This window comes from Hemiscyllium ocellatum, chromosome 2, assembly GCF_020745735.1.
Source record: "Hemiscyllium ocellatum isolate sHemOce1 chromosome 2, sHemOce1.pat.X.cur, whole genome shotgun sequence".
Lineage (NCBI taxonomy): Eukaryota > Metazoa > Chordata > Chondrichthyes > Orectolobiformes > Hemiscylliidae > Hemiscyllium > Hemiscyllium ocellatum.
Window position 1 is genome coordinate 30248697 of NC_083402.1, and position 21245 is coordinate 30269941.

Consider the following 21245-nt stretch of genomic DNA (forward strand, 5'->3'; position numbering starts at 1 on the left):
GTCTTTCAAGTAAAAGGAAGAATACATAAAATGTATTCAGGGAAGTTTCCTGGATCAATATGTTGTGGATTCAACCAGGGCTCAGGGAATTTTGAATCAGATGTAATGAAGGAGGTTTAATAAATAATTTCAGTGTAAAAGATCCTTTAGGAAACAGTAACCATAACATGATAGAATTCAGCTTGAAGAGGGATCTGCGTCGGAAATAACTGCTCAACTTAAGTGAGCATAATTGCAAAGGAATAAAACCAGAGCTGTTCAGAGTGGACAAGAAAATTAGCAGTAAAGATGGCTGACGAACAAAGAAGACATTTAAGAAAATAGCTCATGGCTCACACCAAAGACATATTCCAGAGAGGAAGGAAGATTCTAGGAAGAGGATAGCCATACAATGGTTTAATAGTGAAGTTAAGGATCGCATCAAATTAAAGAAATAAATTGCAGCAAAGATTAGTGTATGATGATACCATGCTTAAAGACATTTATTTTGTCCTTTGATGTAATGAAGAGAGATTGAGTCAGAGTTAGAGAGTGGTCTGTTCCAAGACAATGAATTAAACAGCTTATGAGGCCATGTGGATTTCACTATTGAAGATGGAACAATAGAAGCAGCATGAACAGATGAGGTCAGGCTTCTACAGAACCAGGATTTTAGTTTAACTTCCAGTTCTACAGGTTCAACACTGTGTTGGTGAAGAAACATTTCTTCCTCTCACTCCTAAATGACTTATTTTTACTTCTATGTTACTCAAAATGGCGCCAGAGTGTGGCGAGAGTTGAAGCTTTTCACTGCATTTTTTTTCTTTAAATACAAATGAAAATATATCAACCAATCAATCAATCTACTTGATATCCTTAGACTGTGATCCCTGGATCTGGACTCATCGGTTATTGGAAATGTCATTGCTTTTACCCTGCCTAGTCCTATTAAAATTTGCAGGTTTCAATGAAATTACCCCTTCATTCTTCTAAACATCAGTCAATATAGTCCTAATCGATCCAGTCTCTCTGTATGTCAGTCTTTCCATCACAAGAATCAACCTCGTAAACTTCTGTTGCACTCCGTTCATAGCCAGCTACATGCTTCTCAGAAAAGGAGGCCAAATTTGCAATGGTCAATAGCACCATATCCTCGAATAGGGAAGTGGGTCTTAGAGTCAGAGATATACAGCACAGAAACAAACCCTTCGGTCCAACTTGTCCATGCCAACCAGATATCCCAACCCAAACTAGTCCCACCTGCTAGCACCCAGCCCATATCCCTCCAAACCCTTCCTATTCAAATACCCATCCAGATGCCTTTTAAATGTTGCAATAGTACTAGCCTCCACCACTTCCTCTGGCAGCTCATTCCATACACATACCACCCTCTGCCCCTTAGGTCTCTTTTATATCTTTCCCCTCTCACCCTTAACCTATGCCCTCTAGTCTGGTGTCTCCCACTCCAGGGAAAAGACTTTGTCTATTTAGCATATCCATGCCCCTTATTATTTTATAAACCTCTAGAAGGTCATCTCTCAGTCTCCGAAACTCCAGGGAAAACAGCCCCAGTTTATTCAACCTCTCCCTATAGCTCAAATCCTCCAACCCTGGAAACATCCTTGTAAATCTTTTCTGAACCCTTTCAAGTTTCACAACATCCTTCCGATAGGAAGGAGGCCAGAACTGCATGCAATATTGCAAAGTTAGCTTAACCAATTTCCTGTACAGCTGCAACATGACCTCCCAATTCATGGACTCAATACTCTGACCAATAAAGGAAAGCATACCAAACACCTTCTTCACTGTCCTATCTACCTGCGACTCTACTTTCAAGGAGCTATGAACCTGCGTTCTAAGGTCTCATTGTTCAGCAACACTCTCTAGCACCTTACCATTAAGTGTAGAAGTCCTGATGAGATTTGCTTTTCCAAAATGCAGCACCTCGCATTTACCTAAATTAAACTTCATCTGTCACTCCTCAGCCCATTGGCCCGTCTGATCAAGATCCTGTTGTAATCTGAGGTAACCTTCTTTGCTGTCCACTACACCTCCAATTTTGGTGTCATCTGCAAACTTCCTAACTATACCTCTTATGCTGACATTTAAAATCATTTATATAAATGTGGACCCAGCACTGATCCTTGTGGCACTCCTGTGTGAAAAACGACCCTCCTCTCTGTCATCTATCTTCAAGCCAGTTTTGTATCCAAATGGCTAGTTCTCCCTGTATTCCATGAGATCTAACCTTGTTGACCAATCTCCCATGGGGAACCTTGACGAACGCCTAACTGAAGTCCATACGGATCACGTCTACTGCTCTGCCCTGATCAATCTTCTGTTACTTCTTCAAAACACTCAATCAAATTTGTGATACACGATTTCCCATGCACAAAGCCATGGTGACTATCCCTAATCAGTCCTTGCCTTTCCAAATATATCTAAATCCTGTCCCTCAGGATTCCCTCCAACAACTTGCCCACCACCTGACATCAGGTCTATAGTTCTCTGGTTTGTCCTGGCCATCTTTCTTAAACAGTGGCACCATGTTAGCCAACCCCCAGTCTTTTGGCACCTCACCTGTTACTATTGATGATACAAATATCTCAGCAAAGGGCCCAGCAATCACTTCCCTAGCTTCTCACAGAGTTCTAGGGTACACCTGATCAGGTCCTGGGTCTATATCCAATTTTATGCCTTTCAAGACATCCTGCACTTCATCCTCTGAAATATGGACATTTTTCAAGATGTCACCATCTATTTCCCTACATTCTATATCTTCCATGTCCTTCTTCTCAGTAAACACAGATGCAAAATATTCGTTTAGTATCTCCCCTATTTCCTGTGGCTCCACACAAAGGCCGCCTTGCTGATCTTTGACGGGCCCTATTCTCTCCCTTGTTATGCGTTTGTCCATAAAGTATTTATAAAACCCTTTGGATTCTCCTTAACTTTGTTTGCCAAAGCTATCTTATGTCCCCCTTTTGCCCTCCTGATTTCCTTTTTAAGTATACTCCTACTGCCTTTATACTCTAAGGATTCACTCGATCTATCCTGTCCAGACCTGACATATGCTTCCGTCTTTAACCAAACGCTCAATTTCTTTAGTCATCCAGCATTCCCTACACCTACCAGTCTTTTCTTTCACCCTATCAGGAATATACTATCTTTGGACTATCATTATCTCATTTCTGAAAGCTTCTCATTTTCCAGCCATCCCTTTATCTGCGAACATCTGCCTCCCAATCAGCTTTTGAAAGTTCTTGCCCAGTACTGTCAAAATTTGTCTTCCTCCAGTTTAGAACTTCAATTTTTAGATCCGGTCTATCCTTTTCCAACACTATTTTAAATCTAATAGAATTATGGTCACTGGCCCCAAAGTGCTCCCCCACTGACACCTCAGTCACCTGCCCTGCCTTATTTCCCAAGAGGAGGTCAAATTTTACATATTCTCTAGTACTGAATCAGAATATTTTCTTGTACACACTTAACAAATTTTTCTCCAATTAAACCCTTAACACTATGGCAGTCCTAGTCTATGTTTAGAAAGTTAAAATTCCCTACCATAACCACCCTATTATTCTTACAGTTAACAGAGATCTCCTTACAAATTTGTTTCTCAATTACCTGCTGACTATTAGGGGTCTATCGTACAATCCCAATAAGGTGATTATCCCTTTCTTATTCCTCAGTTCCACCCAAATAACTTCCCTGGATGTATTTCCAGGAATACCCTCCTTCAGTACAGCTGTAATACTATCCCTGATCAAAAACGCCATTATCCTTCCTCTCTTGCCTCCATTTCTGTCCTTTGTTGTGGTTCTGTTCGCCGAGCTGGAAGTTTTTGCTGCAAACGTTTCGTTCCCTGGCTAGGGAACATCATCAGTGCTATTGGAGCCTCCTGTGAAGCGCTGCTTTGATGTTTCTTCCGGTATTTATATTGGTTTGTTCTTGCCGCTTCCGGGTGTCAGTTTCAGCTGTAGTAGTTTGTATGTGGGGTCCAGGTCGATGTGTCTGTTGATGGATGTTCTTGCCGCTTCCGGGTGTCAATTTCAGCTGTAGTGGTTTGTATATGGGGTCCAGGTCTATGTGTCTGTTAATGGAGTTTGTGGATGAATGCCATGCCTCTAGGAATTCCCTGGCTGTTCGCTGTCTGGCTTGTCCTATGATGGTAGTGTTTTCCCAGTCAAATTCATGTTCCTGGTTGTCTGAGTGTATGGCTACTAGGGATAGCTGGTCGTGTCGTTTCGTGGCTAGCTGATGTTCATGGATGCGGATTGTTAGCTGTCTTCCTGTTTGTCCTATATAGTGTTTTGTGCAGTCCTTGCATGGTATTTTGTAAACTACGTTAGTTTGGCTCGTGCTGGCTATTGGGTCCTTTATTCTAGTGAGTTGTTGTCTGAGTGTGGAAGTTGGCTTGTGTGCTGTTATGAGTCCTAAGGGTCGCAGTAGTCTGGCTGTCAGCTCTGAGACGCTCCTGACGTATGGTAGTGTGGCTAGTCCTTTTGGTTGTGGCATGTCCTCGTTCCGTGGTCTATCTCTTAGGCATCTGGTGATAAAGATGCGTGGGTATCCGTTTTTGGCGAATACCTTGTATAGGTGTTCCTCTTCCTCTTTTCGTAGTTCTGGTGTACTGCAGTGTGTTGTGGCTCTTTTGAATAGTGTCCTGATGCAGCTTCGTTTGTGTGTGTTGGGGTTGTTACTTTCATAGTTTAGGACTTGGTCTGTGTGTGTTGGTTTCCTGTGTACCCTTGTGGTGAATTCTCCGTTGGGTGTTCTCTCTACTAACACGTCTAGGAATGGGAGTTGGCTATCCTTTTCCTCTTCTCTCGTGAATCGTATTCCTGTGAGTGTGGCGTTGATGATTCGGTGTGTTTTTTCTATTTCTGTGTTTTTGATGATGACAAAGGTGTCATTGACGTATCTGATCCAGAGTTTGGGTTGGATTTGTGGTAGGGCTGTATGTTCTAACCTTTGCATAACTGCCTCTGCTATGAGTCCCGAGATTGGTGATCCCATGAGTGTTCCGTTGATTTGTTCGTATATCTGATTGTTGAATGTAAAGTGTGTGGTGAGGCACAAGTCTAGTAGTTTAAGTATGCCGTCCTTGTTGATAGGTTCGGCCTCCTGTGTTCTGTTATGTAAGTCCAGTAGGTTGGCTATTGTTTCTCTGGCTAGGGTTTTGTCAATCGATGTGAACAGTGCTGTCACGTCGAATGATACCATGGTTTCTTCTTTGTCTATGTGTGTATTCCTGATGATGTCCAAGAATTCCTGTGTTGATTGTATGGAGTGTTTGGATCCGCTGACTAGGTGTTTCAGCTTTTGTTGTAGTTCTTTGGCCAGTTTGTATGCTGGTGTCCCTGGTAGTGATACTATGGGTCTGAGTGGGATGTCTGGTTTGTGTACTTTGTGTCCTTCCTGCAACATTCGTATCCTGGAATATTAAGCTGCCAGTCCTGTCCGTCCCTGAGTCACGTTTCTGTAATTGCTATGATATCCCAGTCCCATGTTCCTAACCATGCCCTGGGTTCATCTGCCTTCCCTGTTAGGCCTCTTGCATTGAAATAAATGCAATTTAATTTATCAGTTCTAATTTGTCCTCTGCTTTGTCCCTGTCTGCTCTGACTGTTTGACTTACTTCTTTTCTCAACTGTACCAGTCTCAGATTGATTTCTTTCCTCACCAGCTCCCTGGGTCCCAACCCCCACCTTACCAGCTTAAATCCTCTCAAGCAGCTCTATCAAATCTCCCTGCCTTTTAGTTCAGGTGCGATCTGTTCTTCTTATACAGGTCATTTCTCCCCCAGAAGATATTCCAATGGTCCAAAAATGTGAACCTTTCTCCCATACACCAGCTCCTCAGTTATACATTCATCTGCTCGATCCTCCTTCCTACCTTCATCAACTCGTAGCACCGGGAGTAATCCAAACATTTTTACTCGAGGACATCCTTTTTAAATTCCTGCTAAACCCTCTATATTCTCCCTTCAGAATCCCATCCTTTTCTCTTCCTATATTGTTGGTTCCAATGTGCACAATGACCTCCTGCTGGGTACTCACCCCCTTGAGAACATTTTCTTTCCTCTCTGAGACATTCTTGATTCTGGCACCTGGGAAGGAACACCCCATTCTGATTTTTCGCTGCTGGCACAGAAACGTCTGTCTGTGCCTGGGACTAGAGACTCCCCTAACATAATCAATCTCATGGAACCTGACGTACCCTTAATTGCATTAGAGCTAGTCTCGATATCAGAAACTTGTCTGTCCATGTTACATTCCCCTGAGAATCCATCATCTCCTACATTTTCCAAAACAGCATACTTGTTGGGGATAGCCACAGAAGACTCCTGCACTACCTAACCAGCTCTTACCTTTCCTGGAATTAACCCATCTACGTGACTGTATCTGCAACTTTTCTCCCTTCCTATAACTGCCAACAATCACACTCCTTGCTCCTGTAAATTCATCATTGCCTCCAACTGTCGCTCCAACCGATCCATTCAATCTGATACGATTTGCAACCAACAGGATTTATTGCAGATATAATCCTCAGTAACACAAACTCTCCCTAAACTCCCACATCCAACAAGAGCATATCACTCTATAAAGGGCCATTTTTGCTTCTTACAATCCACAGACCCAGAAAATAGCACCATTTTATTCCTCTACAAAACACTGCTCCAGGCTAACTTAATACTTATGGGTTATATTTTTAAATTTAATCAAGAAACATATCTCAATAAAACATATAATCAAGAAAGAACCACTCTGTTCACTATTGTAAATTTACAGCAAGGCTATACTTAAAACTATTCACTTATCTGTGCTGTGACCTCTACAAAACAGGTTCCTCCAAGAACAGTTATGAATTTCTCTGTTTGTTCCTTTTCCTAGACGCACTCTGATGTCCAGCGATACATGAATTCAACAGCAAAGACAGTAACTGCGCAGGTTCACTGCTGTCCGTTCACAGTGTGGGTTTCTTTCTCTCTCTCTCCTGCACTGACCTGACCATGTCTGTTCCTCTCCCTTTTAAAAGTGCCGTTGTTTTGACTTTTTTCTCCAAAGTTCCAAAACAATGCGACAGCATATAAAAAAAATTGCTGCTTCTGGATTTTGAGGAAATCAACTTCAACACCTAAAATAACTCAAAAAGGGAGCAGCTGTTACAGCCAGAAATTTTTCCCATCCTCAATCTTGGATTACCCAGAACCTAGTGAATAGGTAAGACAAAACAAGACATAGGTGCAGACAGGGCCATTCAGCCCACTGAATATACTCCACCATTCAATGAGATTATGGCTTATCCAATAATCAACTCACTTTCCTGTCTTTTCCACATAGACCTTAATTTTCTTACTGACTAAAAATAGGTCTAGCTCAACCTGAACTTAAGGGAATTTATATTTGCCAGGAATTGGTGTTGGAGAGACTGTTAGGTCTGAAGGTTGATAAGTCCACGGGGGCTGATGGTCTACATCCCAGGGTACTGAAGGAGGTGGCTCGAGAAATCGTGGATGCATTGGTGATTATTTTTAAGTTCGATAGATTCGGGATCAGTTCCTGAGGATTGGAGGATGGCTAATGTTATACCACTTTTTAAGAAAGGTGGGAGAGAGAAAGCAGGAAACTATAGACCAGTTAGTCTGACCTCAGTGGTGGGAAAGATGCTGGAGTCTATTATAAAGGATGAAATTACGACGCATCTGGATAGTAGTAACAGGATAGGTCAGAGTCATCACGGATTAATGAAGGGGAAGTCATGCTTGACTAATCTTTTGGAACTTTTTGAGGCTATACCTCTGAAGATGGATGAGGGAGATCCAGTAGATGCAGTGTACCTGGACTTTCAGAAAGCTTTTGATAAAGTCCCACATAGGAGGTTAGTGAGCAAAGTTAGGGCGTATGGTATTGGGGGCAAAGTACTAACTTGGATTGAAAGTTGGTTGGCTGATAGGAAACAAAGAGTAGTGATAAATGGCTCCATTTCGGGATGGCAGGCAGTGACCAGTGGGATACCGCAGGGATCAGTACTAGGACCACAGCTTTTTACAATATATGTTAATGATATAGAAGATGGTATTAGCAATAACATTAGCAAATTTGCTGATGATATTAAGCTGGGTGGCAGGGTGAAATGTGAGGAGGATGTTAGGAGATTACAGGGTGACCTGGACAAGTTAGGTGAGTGGTCAGATGCATGGCAGATGCAGTTTAATGTGGATAAATGTATGGTTATCCACTTTGGTGGCAAGAACAGGAAGGCAGATTACTACCTAAATGGAATCAATTTAGGTAAAGGGGCAGTACAGAGAGATCTGGGTGTTCTTGTACACCAGTCAATGAAGGTAAGCATGCAGGTAAAGCATAAAGTGAAGAAGACTAATAGCATGCTGGCCTTCATAACAAGAGGGATTGAATATAGAAGCAAAGAGGTTCTTCTGCAGCTGTACAGGGCCCTGGTGAGATCACACCTGGAGAACTGTGTGCAGTTCTGGTCTCCAAATTTGAGGAAAGACATTCTGACTATTGAGGGAGTGCAGCGTAGGTTCACGAGGTTAATTCCTGGAATGGCGGGACTACCTTACACCGAAAGACTGGAGCAACTGGGCTTGTATACCCTTGAGTTTAGAAGACTGAGAGGGGATCTGATTGAGACATATAAGGTTATTAAAGGTTTGGACACTCTGGCAGCAGGAAACATGTTTCCGCTGATGGGTGAGTGCCAAACCAGAGGACACAGCTTAAAAATCCGGGGTAGACCATTTAGGACAGAGATAAGGAGAAACTTCTTCACCCAGAGAGTGGTGGCTGTGTGGAATGCTCTTTCCCAGAGGACAGTGGAGGCCCAGTCTCTGGATTCATTTAAGAAAGAGTTGGATAGAGCTCTCAAGGATAGTGGAATCAAGGGTTATGGAGATAAGGCTGGAACAGGATATTGATTAAGGATGATCGGCCATGATCATATTGAATGGTGGTGCAGGCTCGAAGGGCAGAATGGCCTACTCCTGCACCTACCGTCAACCTTGAATAGCAGTTCCTCAACAACCAGAATGAAAGGTTGTTAATGTCTGAACCAGTATCAAATCAGATACACAGTGTGAAATCATGAATGGTAAAGAAAGGAGGCTTCGAGAGAGAACAATAAGAAAAAGAGAAAGTTAATAAAATGATATTTAATTTTTCAAAATCTCCAACAATAATTCAAATCTAAAGCTATTAGACTCCATAATTGTACAAACTAATTTCCATCGTCAGAGAGGTTGTTCAGTTTGGAAGTATTTGAGACTTATCATGCTTAAAATTTATTTGCATTGGAGAGGACAATCTCTAAGTTTTTTCGCAAGTGTAGCTTTTATATCACATAAATAAAACAATCTTACACCATTCCCTGTATTTCCAATGCTAGTCTTTCAATGACATGGCACAGTGTCTGAAAAACAATACAAACTAGCAGAAACTTGCAGGGTTCTATGGTGAAATACTCCATTATAGTAAACTTTGGTTGGATATTTACTTTTGAGCAAAGTAAAATATTAACCTACCTGATAGCCTCTTAAAGCACTATTATAAATTGTATCAAACTTAAATTTAAAATTAACCCCTTTGGAGTCACAGTTGTGAAAATCCTAAATCATATCAATGGACACTGTGTGCTCTCTCTCTTCAGGGGCACTCAGGTGTGCACATACCACAGAAGTGACACAGGCAGTCAGCATTCTCATCAATGCATCTATTTTTTTTTTAAAACAATACTTCAATCAGAACTGCATGTAGTACTCAAAGATTTGACCTATGTGGATTTAGCATAATGTCTCCACTTTTTTATTCTACCCTTCTAGATTTAAAAGATGGGGTTTGTTTTGCTATTTTATAGAATAAAACAGAACAGAATGGAATGGAATGGAATAGAACAGAATGGGAATTTATTGTCACATGTACTTTTACATAAAAAATACATTGAAAAGTTTTATAAGTCTCCCAACCATAATGCCTATATTAATGACAAAATTCATATATAATAATCAAAATAAAGTAAAATTAAGACAAAAGTTCATCACAGTTAACTGCTCCTGGGCTTGGGGAAAGCAGAGTAAGGAACAATGGAATGCCCTGTAAATGCAGCTAGGACAAGACTGCCATTCCAGAACAAGAACACCATGCCGGGACAAGACCGCCACGTCACGACTCTGGAATATTGGGTTGGAAGCCTCCACCAAAGAAGACCGTCATGCTTGGCCGAGACCCCTTGCCAGGCCACTGGAATACCTGGATGTAGAAGATGAAGAGAACCTCCACACCAGGAATAAGTCCTTTACATGAGGATGAGATATGCTGGGACAAGACCATTAAACCATACTGAGAGTGCGACTTCCCCTTTAGGTGCCCGTTCCTAGCTGCGGACCTGCATTCTCAGCCTAGCTTCCAAATCCGGGCCAGTGGAGTCAGCCCAGCACCTGCTCCTCAATCACCGGGAGAACCCGGCTGGAGTGGAACTGTGTCCAGATCACCCTGGTGTTGCTGCCAGGGGCCTTCTCCTTCACCAGTGATTTCCAGACTTAAAAGAAAAGAAAATGAAGAAAAAATAAAAAGAGCTAAAAGAGAAAAGAAGAGATAAGAAAGAATGAGCACTGACGGGTGTGGACAAGACTCAGGCTCAGCCCACCTCCTCCACTTGCATCTTGTGCATCACTTGCTTTGCTAACACATTACACACATTTAATGATTGATGTATTTGTACTCCGAGATTCCAGTCATTATCTACCTCAGACAGAATTTTCTCATTTTGTAAGAAGTCTCCTCTCTAATCATATTACTATGTCACACATTTATCTGCCTTGAACTTAACCGGGTTATAGTCAAACAGGTTTAATTGGAAGCACACTAGCTTTCAGAGCGACGCTCCTTCATCAGATGGTAGTGGAGGGCTCAATCCTATCACACAGAATTTATAGCAAAAATTTACAGTGTGATGTAACTGAAATTACAAATTGAAAAATTGATTGTCTGTTAAGCCTTTAATCTGTTAGAATACAGTGATAGTTTCCCTTTTTCATGTGTAAATCACAAAACCATGTTAGCTGTTAACAATGGTGATAGTTAGACAAGATGTTGAAGGTGTTGGCCCCCTGTGTTCTCTGTCTATGCCATGATGTTTAGATTGATTCTAATCTAAAAAGTGAGATAACGGAGTTTTACATAAATTCATGCAGTTTTTGACCAAAGTACAATGTAACCCTGCAGGGTAACATCGTACTTTGGTCAAAAACTGCATGAATTTATGTGAAACTCCGTTATCTCACTTTTTAATATCATGGCATAGACAGAGAACACAGGGGGCCAACAATTTCAACATATTGTCTAGCTATCACCTATTCTTAACAGCTAACCAGAGAACGCAACTTTTTAAAAAAAGGTTTTGTGATTTACACTTGAAAGAAGTGAAACTATTACTGTATTCTAACAGATGAAAGGCTTAAACAGACAATCAATTTTTCAATGTATAATTTCAGTTACATCACACTGCAAATTTTTGCTACAAATTCTGTGTTAGGATTCACCTAATGAAGGAGCATTGCTCCGAAAGCTAGTGTGCTTCCAATTAAATCTGTTGGACCATAACCTGGTGTTGTGTGATTTTTAACTTTGTACACCCCTGTCCAACACTGGCATCTCCAAATCATGACCAGAAAGGAAGACATAGAAGTACAAAAAGTGCATTTTAGAGCAAGAAAAATTCAGAGTTTCTAGACAGCCAAGTGCAGGCCCACCAAAGACGAAAACCAGAAACACTCAAGAGGCCAGAACTGGAGAAGGCAGCAATAAAGGTGATGCTGTCTTTGTTTGAGACTTGCAATTCAACATATCAAATTATGCTTACTTCTAGCACAACCTGGGACATAACCGCAGACAATTTTATTGTGCTGTTCAAACAAAAAAAGGACTGCAGATGCTGGAAATCAGAATTAAAATCAGAAATTGCTGGAAAACTCAGCAGGTCTGGCAATATCTGTGGAGGGAAAGCAGAGTTCACATTTTGGGTCCAGTCACCCTTCATCAAAAGAGTTCTATTTTACTGTTAAAGTTACATGGCTCAAAGAGTCTCCAGACATAATCAAAACTTCAAAGAATCAAATCTATACCAGGAAACAAAATGGATATTCAACTGCAACGGACATCAGAAGTTTAACATTAACACCGTAAGTCTAACTCGAAATCTCATGTTCACCCCCCAAAACATACATTCCATTCTGCTACTTACGGCACAAGTTTTAAGATGCTTTTGCAGGTGCTGTCCTCTTGCAGTTCTGTAGGCAAAGTGTTAGAATGGGATTTTGGCCAGACATATAGAGAACTCTCCCAACCAAATAAGACGAAAGACTGTGAATTCACTTTCGCAATCAAATTCTTTATGGCTTCTGACAAGCCTTCTTTAATTCCGTTCTCTAATATCAAAAAAGAAACAATGTTACAAGTTCTGTAGATGTCAATACTCATATTTATAAATTGCATAACAGTTCTGTTTGCATAAACAAATATAAAGGAACATTCATGGCACACAAGTGTCAGACAATAACTATCCTCGATGAGAGAGAATTGAAAATTTGCCCCCTGACATTCAGAGTCATTACCATTGCTGAATCCTCCAATGTTAAGATCTTGGGGCTTAGCATGGATCAAAAACTGAAGTGAATCAACAATACAAACACTATGGCTACAAAAGCAGGTCAGAGGCTTGTAAACTCACCTATCCATGCCTGTCCACCATCTATAAAGCACAAGCCAGGTATGTGAGGAAATACTCTTCATTTGTTTGAATGAATGTAGCTCCAAATGACACTCACTAAGTTTTGACACTAGATAGGTCAAAAAAAGCTGGCTTGATTGGCAACCTATCCATCATCTCCAATTTCACTCCCTTCATTGATGTTGCACATTGACCAAATCATTCACAAGATGCATGGCTCAACATCCTAACTCAACCTTAACAAACCAGAAGAAAAAGGACAGCAAATGCATGGGAACACCACCACCTCCAAGTTCCCTTCCAAACTACACACCATCCTAACTTGGAACTAGATAACTGTTATTTCACTCTTGCAGTATCAAAATAGCAGTATCACAACAGTGAAGATGTCCCGACACCTCAAGGACTAAAGTGGTTCAAGAAAGCAGCTTATTATCTTCTTCTCCAGAGCAATTAGCGATGGGCAATAAATGTTCAACTAGATGGTCACAGACATCAATGCACAAGAAATAAAACAAAATCAACAACTGACTTTAAAGCACTAAGATATCCTCAGGCCCTTTATAAGAGCATTATAAAATAGAATTTGACATCAAACAACATTAGGAGATTTTACACCAGACTTGCAAATGCCTTTCAGAAAGCTAGGTTTTAAGAAGCACCTCAGGTATATAGTTCTTTGAAAGTGGCATCACAGGTAGACAAGGTGATGAAACAAGGTAAAAACAATGACTTGCAAGGTGATGAAACAGTTGTTTGGCATGCTTGCCTTCATTCATCACAATACGGATTATAGGAGTTGGGACATTATGCTGCTGCTCTACAGGACATTGATGAGGCCACTTTTGGAGTACTGCATACAGGTCTGTTTGCCCCGCTACAGGAAGAATATTATTAATTTAGAAAAGGTGCAGAAAAGATTTATAAGGATTTGACCAGGACTGGAGGGTGTTATGTCCAGAAATCACCCATAAATCAGCTTGCCTGAAAGTTGGTTTCTGAGATATTAGGAAGGGGCCAGGTAGCCTATTATTGTCAACTTCCTGATAGAATCATGGAGACGTACAGCATGGAAACAGACCCTTCGGTCCAACTTGTCCAAGCCGACCAGATATCCCAACCCAATCTAGTCCAACCCGCCAGCACCCGGCCCATATCCCTCCAAACCCTTCCTATTCATACTGAAAGGTCGATTTTCCTGCTCTTCGGATGTTGCCTGACCTGCTGTGCTTTTCCAGCACTACACTCTCTGCTCGAATCTCCAGCATCTGCAGTCCTCACTTTCGCCTTACTCCATTATGTGCCCTTCCTCCTACCACAAGGAAGGTGAAAATTCCTCAGTTATTGTATCAGGTTGATCATCTTTTCATCAGAACAGAAGAAAAGTTGTTTACTGAAACCAATAGAAATAGGAAAGGGTAGGAAGAGCAATTACATGATTTGTGATAGTTAATCACCCAAACATAAGATCATTTGATGCAAAACAGTATGGTGATATGTATAGTCAAAGGCTCTGTCCAGATTAGATATGAATAACTGTATAATAAACAAAAACAAGGCAGGAAGAGACCAAGATAGGTCATGGACAAAAAGATCCAGAGTTGGACTAAGATGAAGAACTTAAATGACAAGCGACAGGAATTACAAATTCATATTTGTGAATGGAACAGAGGTGTTCCACAAAGTAATCACCCAGACTACACTTGGTGTTTCTAGTGTGGTGACAACTCACTAAACTGAAAGTTGCACAGGTAAATCACTGTTTCACTTGGAAGGAGTAATTAGGGTCTTGGATGGTGAGAAGAGAAGTGAAAGAGCAGATGTTGTATTGTGCAAAAAGGTCCTAGAGGGGAGGGTGTGATAAAATGACTGAGTGGATCAAGTTATTATAAAAAGCAAGAAGACAATGGCAGAAGAGATGGGCTTAGTAAATGTCATCAGTCCTTGGTATCATCATTGAAATTGCACCTCTTACTTGTGACGCACCAGGCTGCTGCTGCAGTTAACTGCAAACCAGAGTATGAGTGTTTTACACTTGTATTCAGTGGTAGATTCCTTTGCTTGGGCAGAAATATTTTAAACCTTGATGAATGTACAGGTAGCCTGCCAGGGAGAAATCTGTGCCTAGTCCCTGATCTTCAAAGAAGATCCACTTGTTTACTCCCCCTCCCTTCTACAAAATTAGAACCTTCCCTGAGGCTAGAATAAAAAGATCCTTTGACCACATTCAAAGAATTATACTAAAATTCTTTCAATACCTTGACCAACCTTTGTAGTTTACAGGCATCACTAAAACAAATTATCTGGTCACTGCTTTTTATGCGACAACAGATGGACTTCCGTGATCACATCTCAAATGTACTTCACTGCCAAACAAATAAGTTTGGAAGTATTTTTTTAAAATTACAATTGATTTTTTAAAAAAATAACCAAAGGATTTCACTGAATCAGTATCCTGTTCGCTACACCTAGTAGTCTATATATTAGTATAAAAGGTATATTAGATTTAGAGTCATAGAGTCACTGAGATGTACAGCATGGAAACAGATCCTTCGGTCCAACTCGTCCATGCTGACTAGATATCCCAACCTAATCTAGTCCCACTTGCCAACACCCAGTCCATATCCCTCCAGACCCTTTCTATTTAGATACCCATCTGGATGCCTTTTAAATGTTGCAATAGTACTAGCCTCCACCACCTCTGGCAGCTCATTCCATACACACACCACCCTCTGCATAAAAAGGTTGCCCCTTAGGTCCCTTTTATATCTTTCCCCTGTCAATCTAAACTTATGCCCTCTAGTTTGGACTGCTCCACCCCAGGGATGTGAGTTCCACACATTCCATGTAAACTATATTATCATGAGAGCAGTTGTGAAAGGCTGAATTGTGCATCCATTAAAAGATTCAGTTAATGCACCCAAAGATGCTGATGAAAAATGCTTTTGAACATGGTACGTTATTGCCTTGTGGATTGATTTCAGTTTTTGCAAAATTATACAATATGTTGTTTTGCATTTTAGCAGTAACTAATTAGTTTATTTTTAAATGCAGAACTGGCAGGTTTGTTTTCAGGCATTTCGTCACCATACTAGATAACATCTTCAGTGAGCCTCTGGATGAAGCACTGGTGGTGTAGCCTGCTTTCTATTTATGTGTTTGGGTTGGTGATGCCATTTCCTGTGGTGACATCATTTCCTATGGTGATGTCATTTCCTGTTCTTTTCCTCAGGGGGTGGTAAATGGAATCCAAGTCAATTTGTTTGTTGATAGAGTTCTGGTTGGAATGCCATGCTTCTAGGAATTCTCATGCATGTCTCTGCTCGGCTTGTCTTAGGATGGATGTGTTGTCCCAGTCGAAGTGGTGTCCTTCCTCATCCATATGCAAGGATACTAGCGAGAGTGGGTCATGTCTTTTTGTGTCAAGTTGATGTTCATGTATCCTGATGTCTAGTTTTCTGCCAGTTAGTCTAATATAGCAGCAGTATAAACAGTGCAGGAGTGATGTTGCCAGCTGTATACTGAATTTCCACAAGCAAGGTTAATATAGTTTTCTTTTTGGGTTTCAGTCGGTTGAAGTTGAAAAGTTTTCTGTCTATCCTGTAGATAATGTGGATAATCACTATATGATGAATGGAAGCATATAGAGGTTTTCTTCTGTAAATCACTAATCAGTTCAATCATGGGTACACTGCTTCCATTCATCATATAGAGATTGTCCACATTATCTACAGGATAGACAGAAAACTTTTCAACTTCAATGACTGAAACCCAAAAAGAAAACTATATTAACCTTGCTTGTGGAAATTCAGTATACAGCTGGCAACATCACTCCTGCACTGTTTATACTGCTGCTACATTAGACTAACTGGCAGAAAACTAGACATCAGGATACATGAACATCAACTTGTCACAAAAAGACATGACCCACTCTCACTAGTATCCTTGCATATGGATGAGGAAGGACACCACTTCGACTGGGACAACACATCCATCCTAAGACAAGCCGAGCAGAGACATGCATGAGAATTCCTAGAAGCATGGCATTCCAACCAGAACTCTATCAACAAACAAATTAACTTGGATTCCATTTACCACCCCCTGAGGAAAAGAATAGGAAATGACATCACCATAGGAAATGATGTCACCACAGGAAATGGCATCACCAACCCAAACACATAAATAGAAAGCAGGCTACACCACCAGTGCTTCATCCAGAGGCTCACTGAAGATGTTATCTAGTATGGTGATGAAACGTCTGAAAACAAACTCGCCAGTTCAGCGAGCAAACCTATATCCAGATAAGCAATTTGTCATGATGGAAACTTCTGTTGATCCTGGGACAGTAAGAAATTGCTGTAAAGCCATTTACGCATGGGGAAAACTAATGACATAAATAGGCCTTCTACATTTGAATGTCACTTGTCATTAAAAATAATGAATTTAGATAAATCTTTTTTGTGTCAGTATAGAATACAGTGCTGCACATAATAAAAATGTCTTTGTACCTAAGTCTTGATTTACCAAATCTAAACTCCTGTGAAAGTCTCTTTTCATCCACTTAAAGTCACAGTACAGCACATGGCAGTCAAGATTAAAAAAAAAGATCCCCAATCAAATTGTAACCAGGTTGCCCTCTTCAGAGGTGCCAAATTGATGTGATGTGTGCTTCCAGTATTTTCTGTAGAAATATTAAATAACAAGGGCTTGGTGGATCAAATAGGTATTTCTTATCCTTGGCTCTTTGTGTCATTCTAATAAACCAGGTACCTGCTGAATTTCTAACCTCTCATAATCTGCTTTTATTGGAACTGGTCAGAGTCTTATCAATTATAACATGTTTATAGACAACCAAGGAAACAAATGGTTAGAACAAATTTTCACTATTATTTTTGAGCAAAAAAATGACGAAACTGTCATAAAAGAGGAATATGAGAATTGATGACAAACTGAGACTGCTCAAACGGGTAACTCTAAAAGAAATATCAGAGATACAAATAAATATAGTTAGCACAAAAACTGAAATTCTCTCCAACAGCCTCTAATCTGAAATAAAAATAATGAATTCAGAATTAGAGCACAAATAATTAACATTACTAAAGAGGAGCAAAACATTCTTAGTTACTCAACGGTGCAAAACAATCTACTTTAGAAGAATACATTAAATTCAAATTTCAAAATAGATCTAATAGGTAACATACGCACCATCGGTTTTGTTGAGGATTCCATCCAAATAAAGTCCCCCTCTTATTCGAAACAACAGATCATCAGTATCAAGTGGCACCTGAAATAAATTGTTTCAAACAAAGTAATCCATTTGTCAAAATAATGCAATAAACATTCTTTTGCATGTTGCACAGCCCTTCTTGGTCATCACTATTTCCGAATTCTGTTTCATCTGCAGCTGCACATTCTTACTATCAGATGGAATTTCATAGACTGCAGGAACTCATACTTCTATTTCTAAGCATCACTAAAGCAGTGAGAAAATTTTATTTTGTCCTCATAAATGTTGATCTGTTATCTGTGAAGAATTAAGGTTGTCTTTTACATGAGATATATGGAAAATTCCAGGTTATTTGGCCAAAAATAAGGCATCAACATTTGCATGAGATCAACTATTACTCGAGTATATATGGTACTTGTTCCTCAATGTCTCGGTGGAGTTGGGGGGGGGGGCTATAATATAATCCCATCATAGTGATTATTTTGGAGTTCCACCCACTTTGCCTCAGTGGATGGGCCCTCTAAGTTTGTCCCCTCTGAATTCTATGATGTTATGAAGTACTTCAACAATTAGTGTCCTGTTGTGAAATATGGACAGAAAATGCTGGAAATATATGTGTCAGATCTGACAGGGTCTATGCACTAAAATATCATTTAATATTTAAGTCTTGTGTCCTGTAACTTGAATTTAGAATTCCAGGTAAATAATTCTTTGTTTAACAGGTTAAAAAGCAGTTTATCAACTGAAGGGCTCAGTGTCTGGGGTAACATAGGCCTCAAATTAAGCAAGAGGTCAGTGCCCTGGACATTAGGCTCTCAAATGGAGAACTGCTCAGGCAGCATCTGTGGAGCAGGAGATTCGACGTTTCAAGCATAAACTCCTCATCAGGAATGAGGGGTGGCCCAACGGGACCGAGTGATAAATTGGGGGTGGTGGTGGTGATGGGGGGGGGGGTTTGGGGGAAAAGAGGTGAATGGGAATCTAATAGGTAAATGAATGTGGGGGTGAAGATGATAGGTCGAAGAGGAGGGTGGAACAGATAGGTGGGAAGGAAGATGGACAGGTAGGACAGTTCAAGACAGCGGTGCCATGTTGGAAGGTTGGATCAGGGTTAAGGTGGGTGAAAGGGAAATGAGGAAACTGGTGAAATCAACATTGATGCTGTATGGTTGGATAATCCTGAAGTGGAAAATGAGGCGTTCCTCCTCCAGGCGTCGGGTTGCTAGTGTTTGGCGGTGGAGGCGGCCTAGAACTTGCTTGTCCTTGGAGCAATGGGAGGAGGATTTAAATTGTTTGGCCACAGGCCAGTGGGGCTGTTTACAGCGTGTCCCCCAGAGATGTTCCCTGAAACATTCTGGAAGTTGGTGCTCTGTCTCCCTAATGTAGAGGAGGCTCATCAGGAGCAACGGACACAGTAGATGACATGTTTGGAAGTACAGGTAAATCTCTGTTGGATGTGGAAGGATTCTTTGGGCCTTGGATGGAGCTGAGGGGGGTGGTGTGGGCACAGGTTTTTCACCCTGTGGCTGAGCACTTTAAATTCCCCTCTAACTCCACATGCAAGTCCTGGGCTCCCTCCACCGCCAAACAAGCCACCCAACACCTGGACGAAGAACACCTCATCTTCCGCTTGGAACCCTCCAACCACAGGGAATCAATGTGGATATCATCAGTTTCGTCATTTCCCCTCCACCACCTTCTCCCAGATCCAACCTTCCATCTCAGCACTGCCCTCTTGAACTGTCCTACTTGTCCATCTTCCTTCCCACCTATCCACTCCACCCTTCTCTCTGACCTATCACCTTCACCCCTCCTTCATCTACCTATTGCATTCCTACCTTCCATCCAGCCCCAACCCCCTCCCATTTATCTCTTAGCTCACCCTCTCATTCCTGATGAAGAGCCTGTGCTCGAAACATCAACTCTCCCAATCCTCGGATGCTGTCTGACTGGCTGTGCTTTTCCAGCACCACACTCTTTGACTCTGATCTCTAGCATCTGCAGTCCTCACTTTCTCCTCCTCTCAAATGGAGAAGTCTATACTTTTATGATCCCAGTAGGTGTCATTACTGAATAGATCAGATTCCACATTGATATCTTGTTTGACAGTTAATAGATTATATTCTTCTTTATTTAAAAAGCTGGCCTTTCATAGAAAAACAAGCACACAATGTTACAGATATGGTTTCAACAATAAAACAGAAGTTTACCATGCAAAAGGAATGATAAAATAGAATAGACCAAGTTATTTATATATAATTTGAAATATTTCAGAAAACAGTGAAAAATAAAATACTCTTCATCCCAAAATAAAACCTTTATAGTTCAATAAAAGCCTAAAGAACAGCAGATGTTGGAAATCAGAAGCCAGTTCCTCCCAGGAACTGACTGCAGTCCATGTTCTCAGATCCAACTCTGATTTTGTAATTAAGTCTGTTCATATGGCTAGTACTGTTGCTGTCTGACGTACTGACCTCTACATTGCAGAGACTGAGCACTAACTCTCAGATACCTCCTTCTATCCATGACATCACCATTGAACATCAGACCATTGTGCTCAGCACAGACACCAACCTTATTTCATGAAGTGATCTCCCCCACAGTGGTTGTAAGCTGATGGTCTCTCTCAGCTCACTTCAACTTGCTTCCCTAAATCCACAAACAGGAATACCCCGGCAGACCCATTGTTTCTGCCTGCTCCTGCTCCAATTCCAGCTCCACAGAACTCATCTCTTCCTACCTTGTCTCAGATTTTTCCTCCTCTTGACCAGTCCCCATCCTCTGCAATTCCTGTGTACGTTAATTTCAGAATTTCCTGTTTGCAGGGTCAGGCCACCTCCTCTTTACCATGGACGTGCAACCCTTCACACGTCCAACCCCGATCAGGAGGATCCCAGGGCTCTCCACTTCTTCCTGAAAAAAAGGCATGAACAATCCACATCCACCACTGCCCTCCTCCACGTGGCCAAGCTTGTCCTCATCCTGAACCACTTCACTTTTAACTCCTCTCATTTTCTTCAGTTCAGAGGATGGCCATGTGTACCCGCCTGTCTCTTTGTGGCTACATGGAACACTCCTTGTTCCAGCCCCCATCCACAGCTCTTTTTCTGGTATATTGATGACATCATCAGTACTGCTTCCTTCTCTTGTCCAAAATTGGAAAAGTTTGTTGACTTTGCTTCCAATTTCCACCCTGCCGTCACTTTCACTTGTTCCATCTCTAGAACATAGAACAATACAGTGCAGAACAGGCCCTTCGGTGACCTGTGAACTACTGTCAGCTCATCCC

General features: G+C 41.2%; 1 protein-coding gene across 1 annotated transcript in view; it reads right to left on the reverse strand.

Moving 5' to 3' along the window:
* The window catches only part of LOC132827005 (ufm1-specific protease 2-like), a 66872-nt gene that overhangs the window by 36515 nt on the left and 9112 nt on the right, over window positions 1–21245 (reverse strand). The window contains exons 2-3 of the mRNA XM_060843341.1: window positions 17935–18013; window positions 12244–12427 (exon numbers count right to left, since the gene is read on the reverse strand). Coding sequence (XP_060699324.1) covers window positions 12244–12427; window positions 17935–18013 — 263 coding nt within the window. The remainder of the gene's footprint in view (window positions 1–12243; window positions 12428–17934; window positions 18014–21245) is intronic.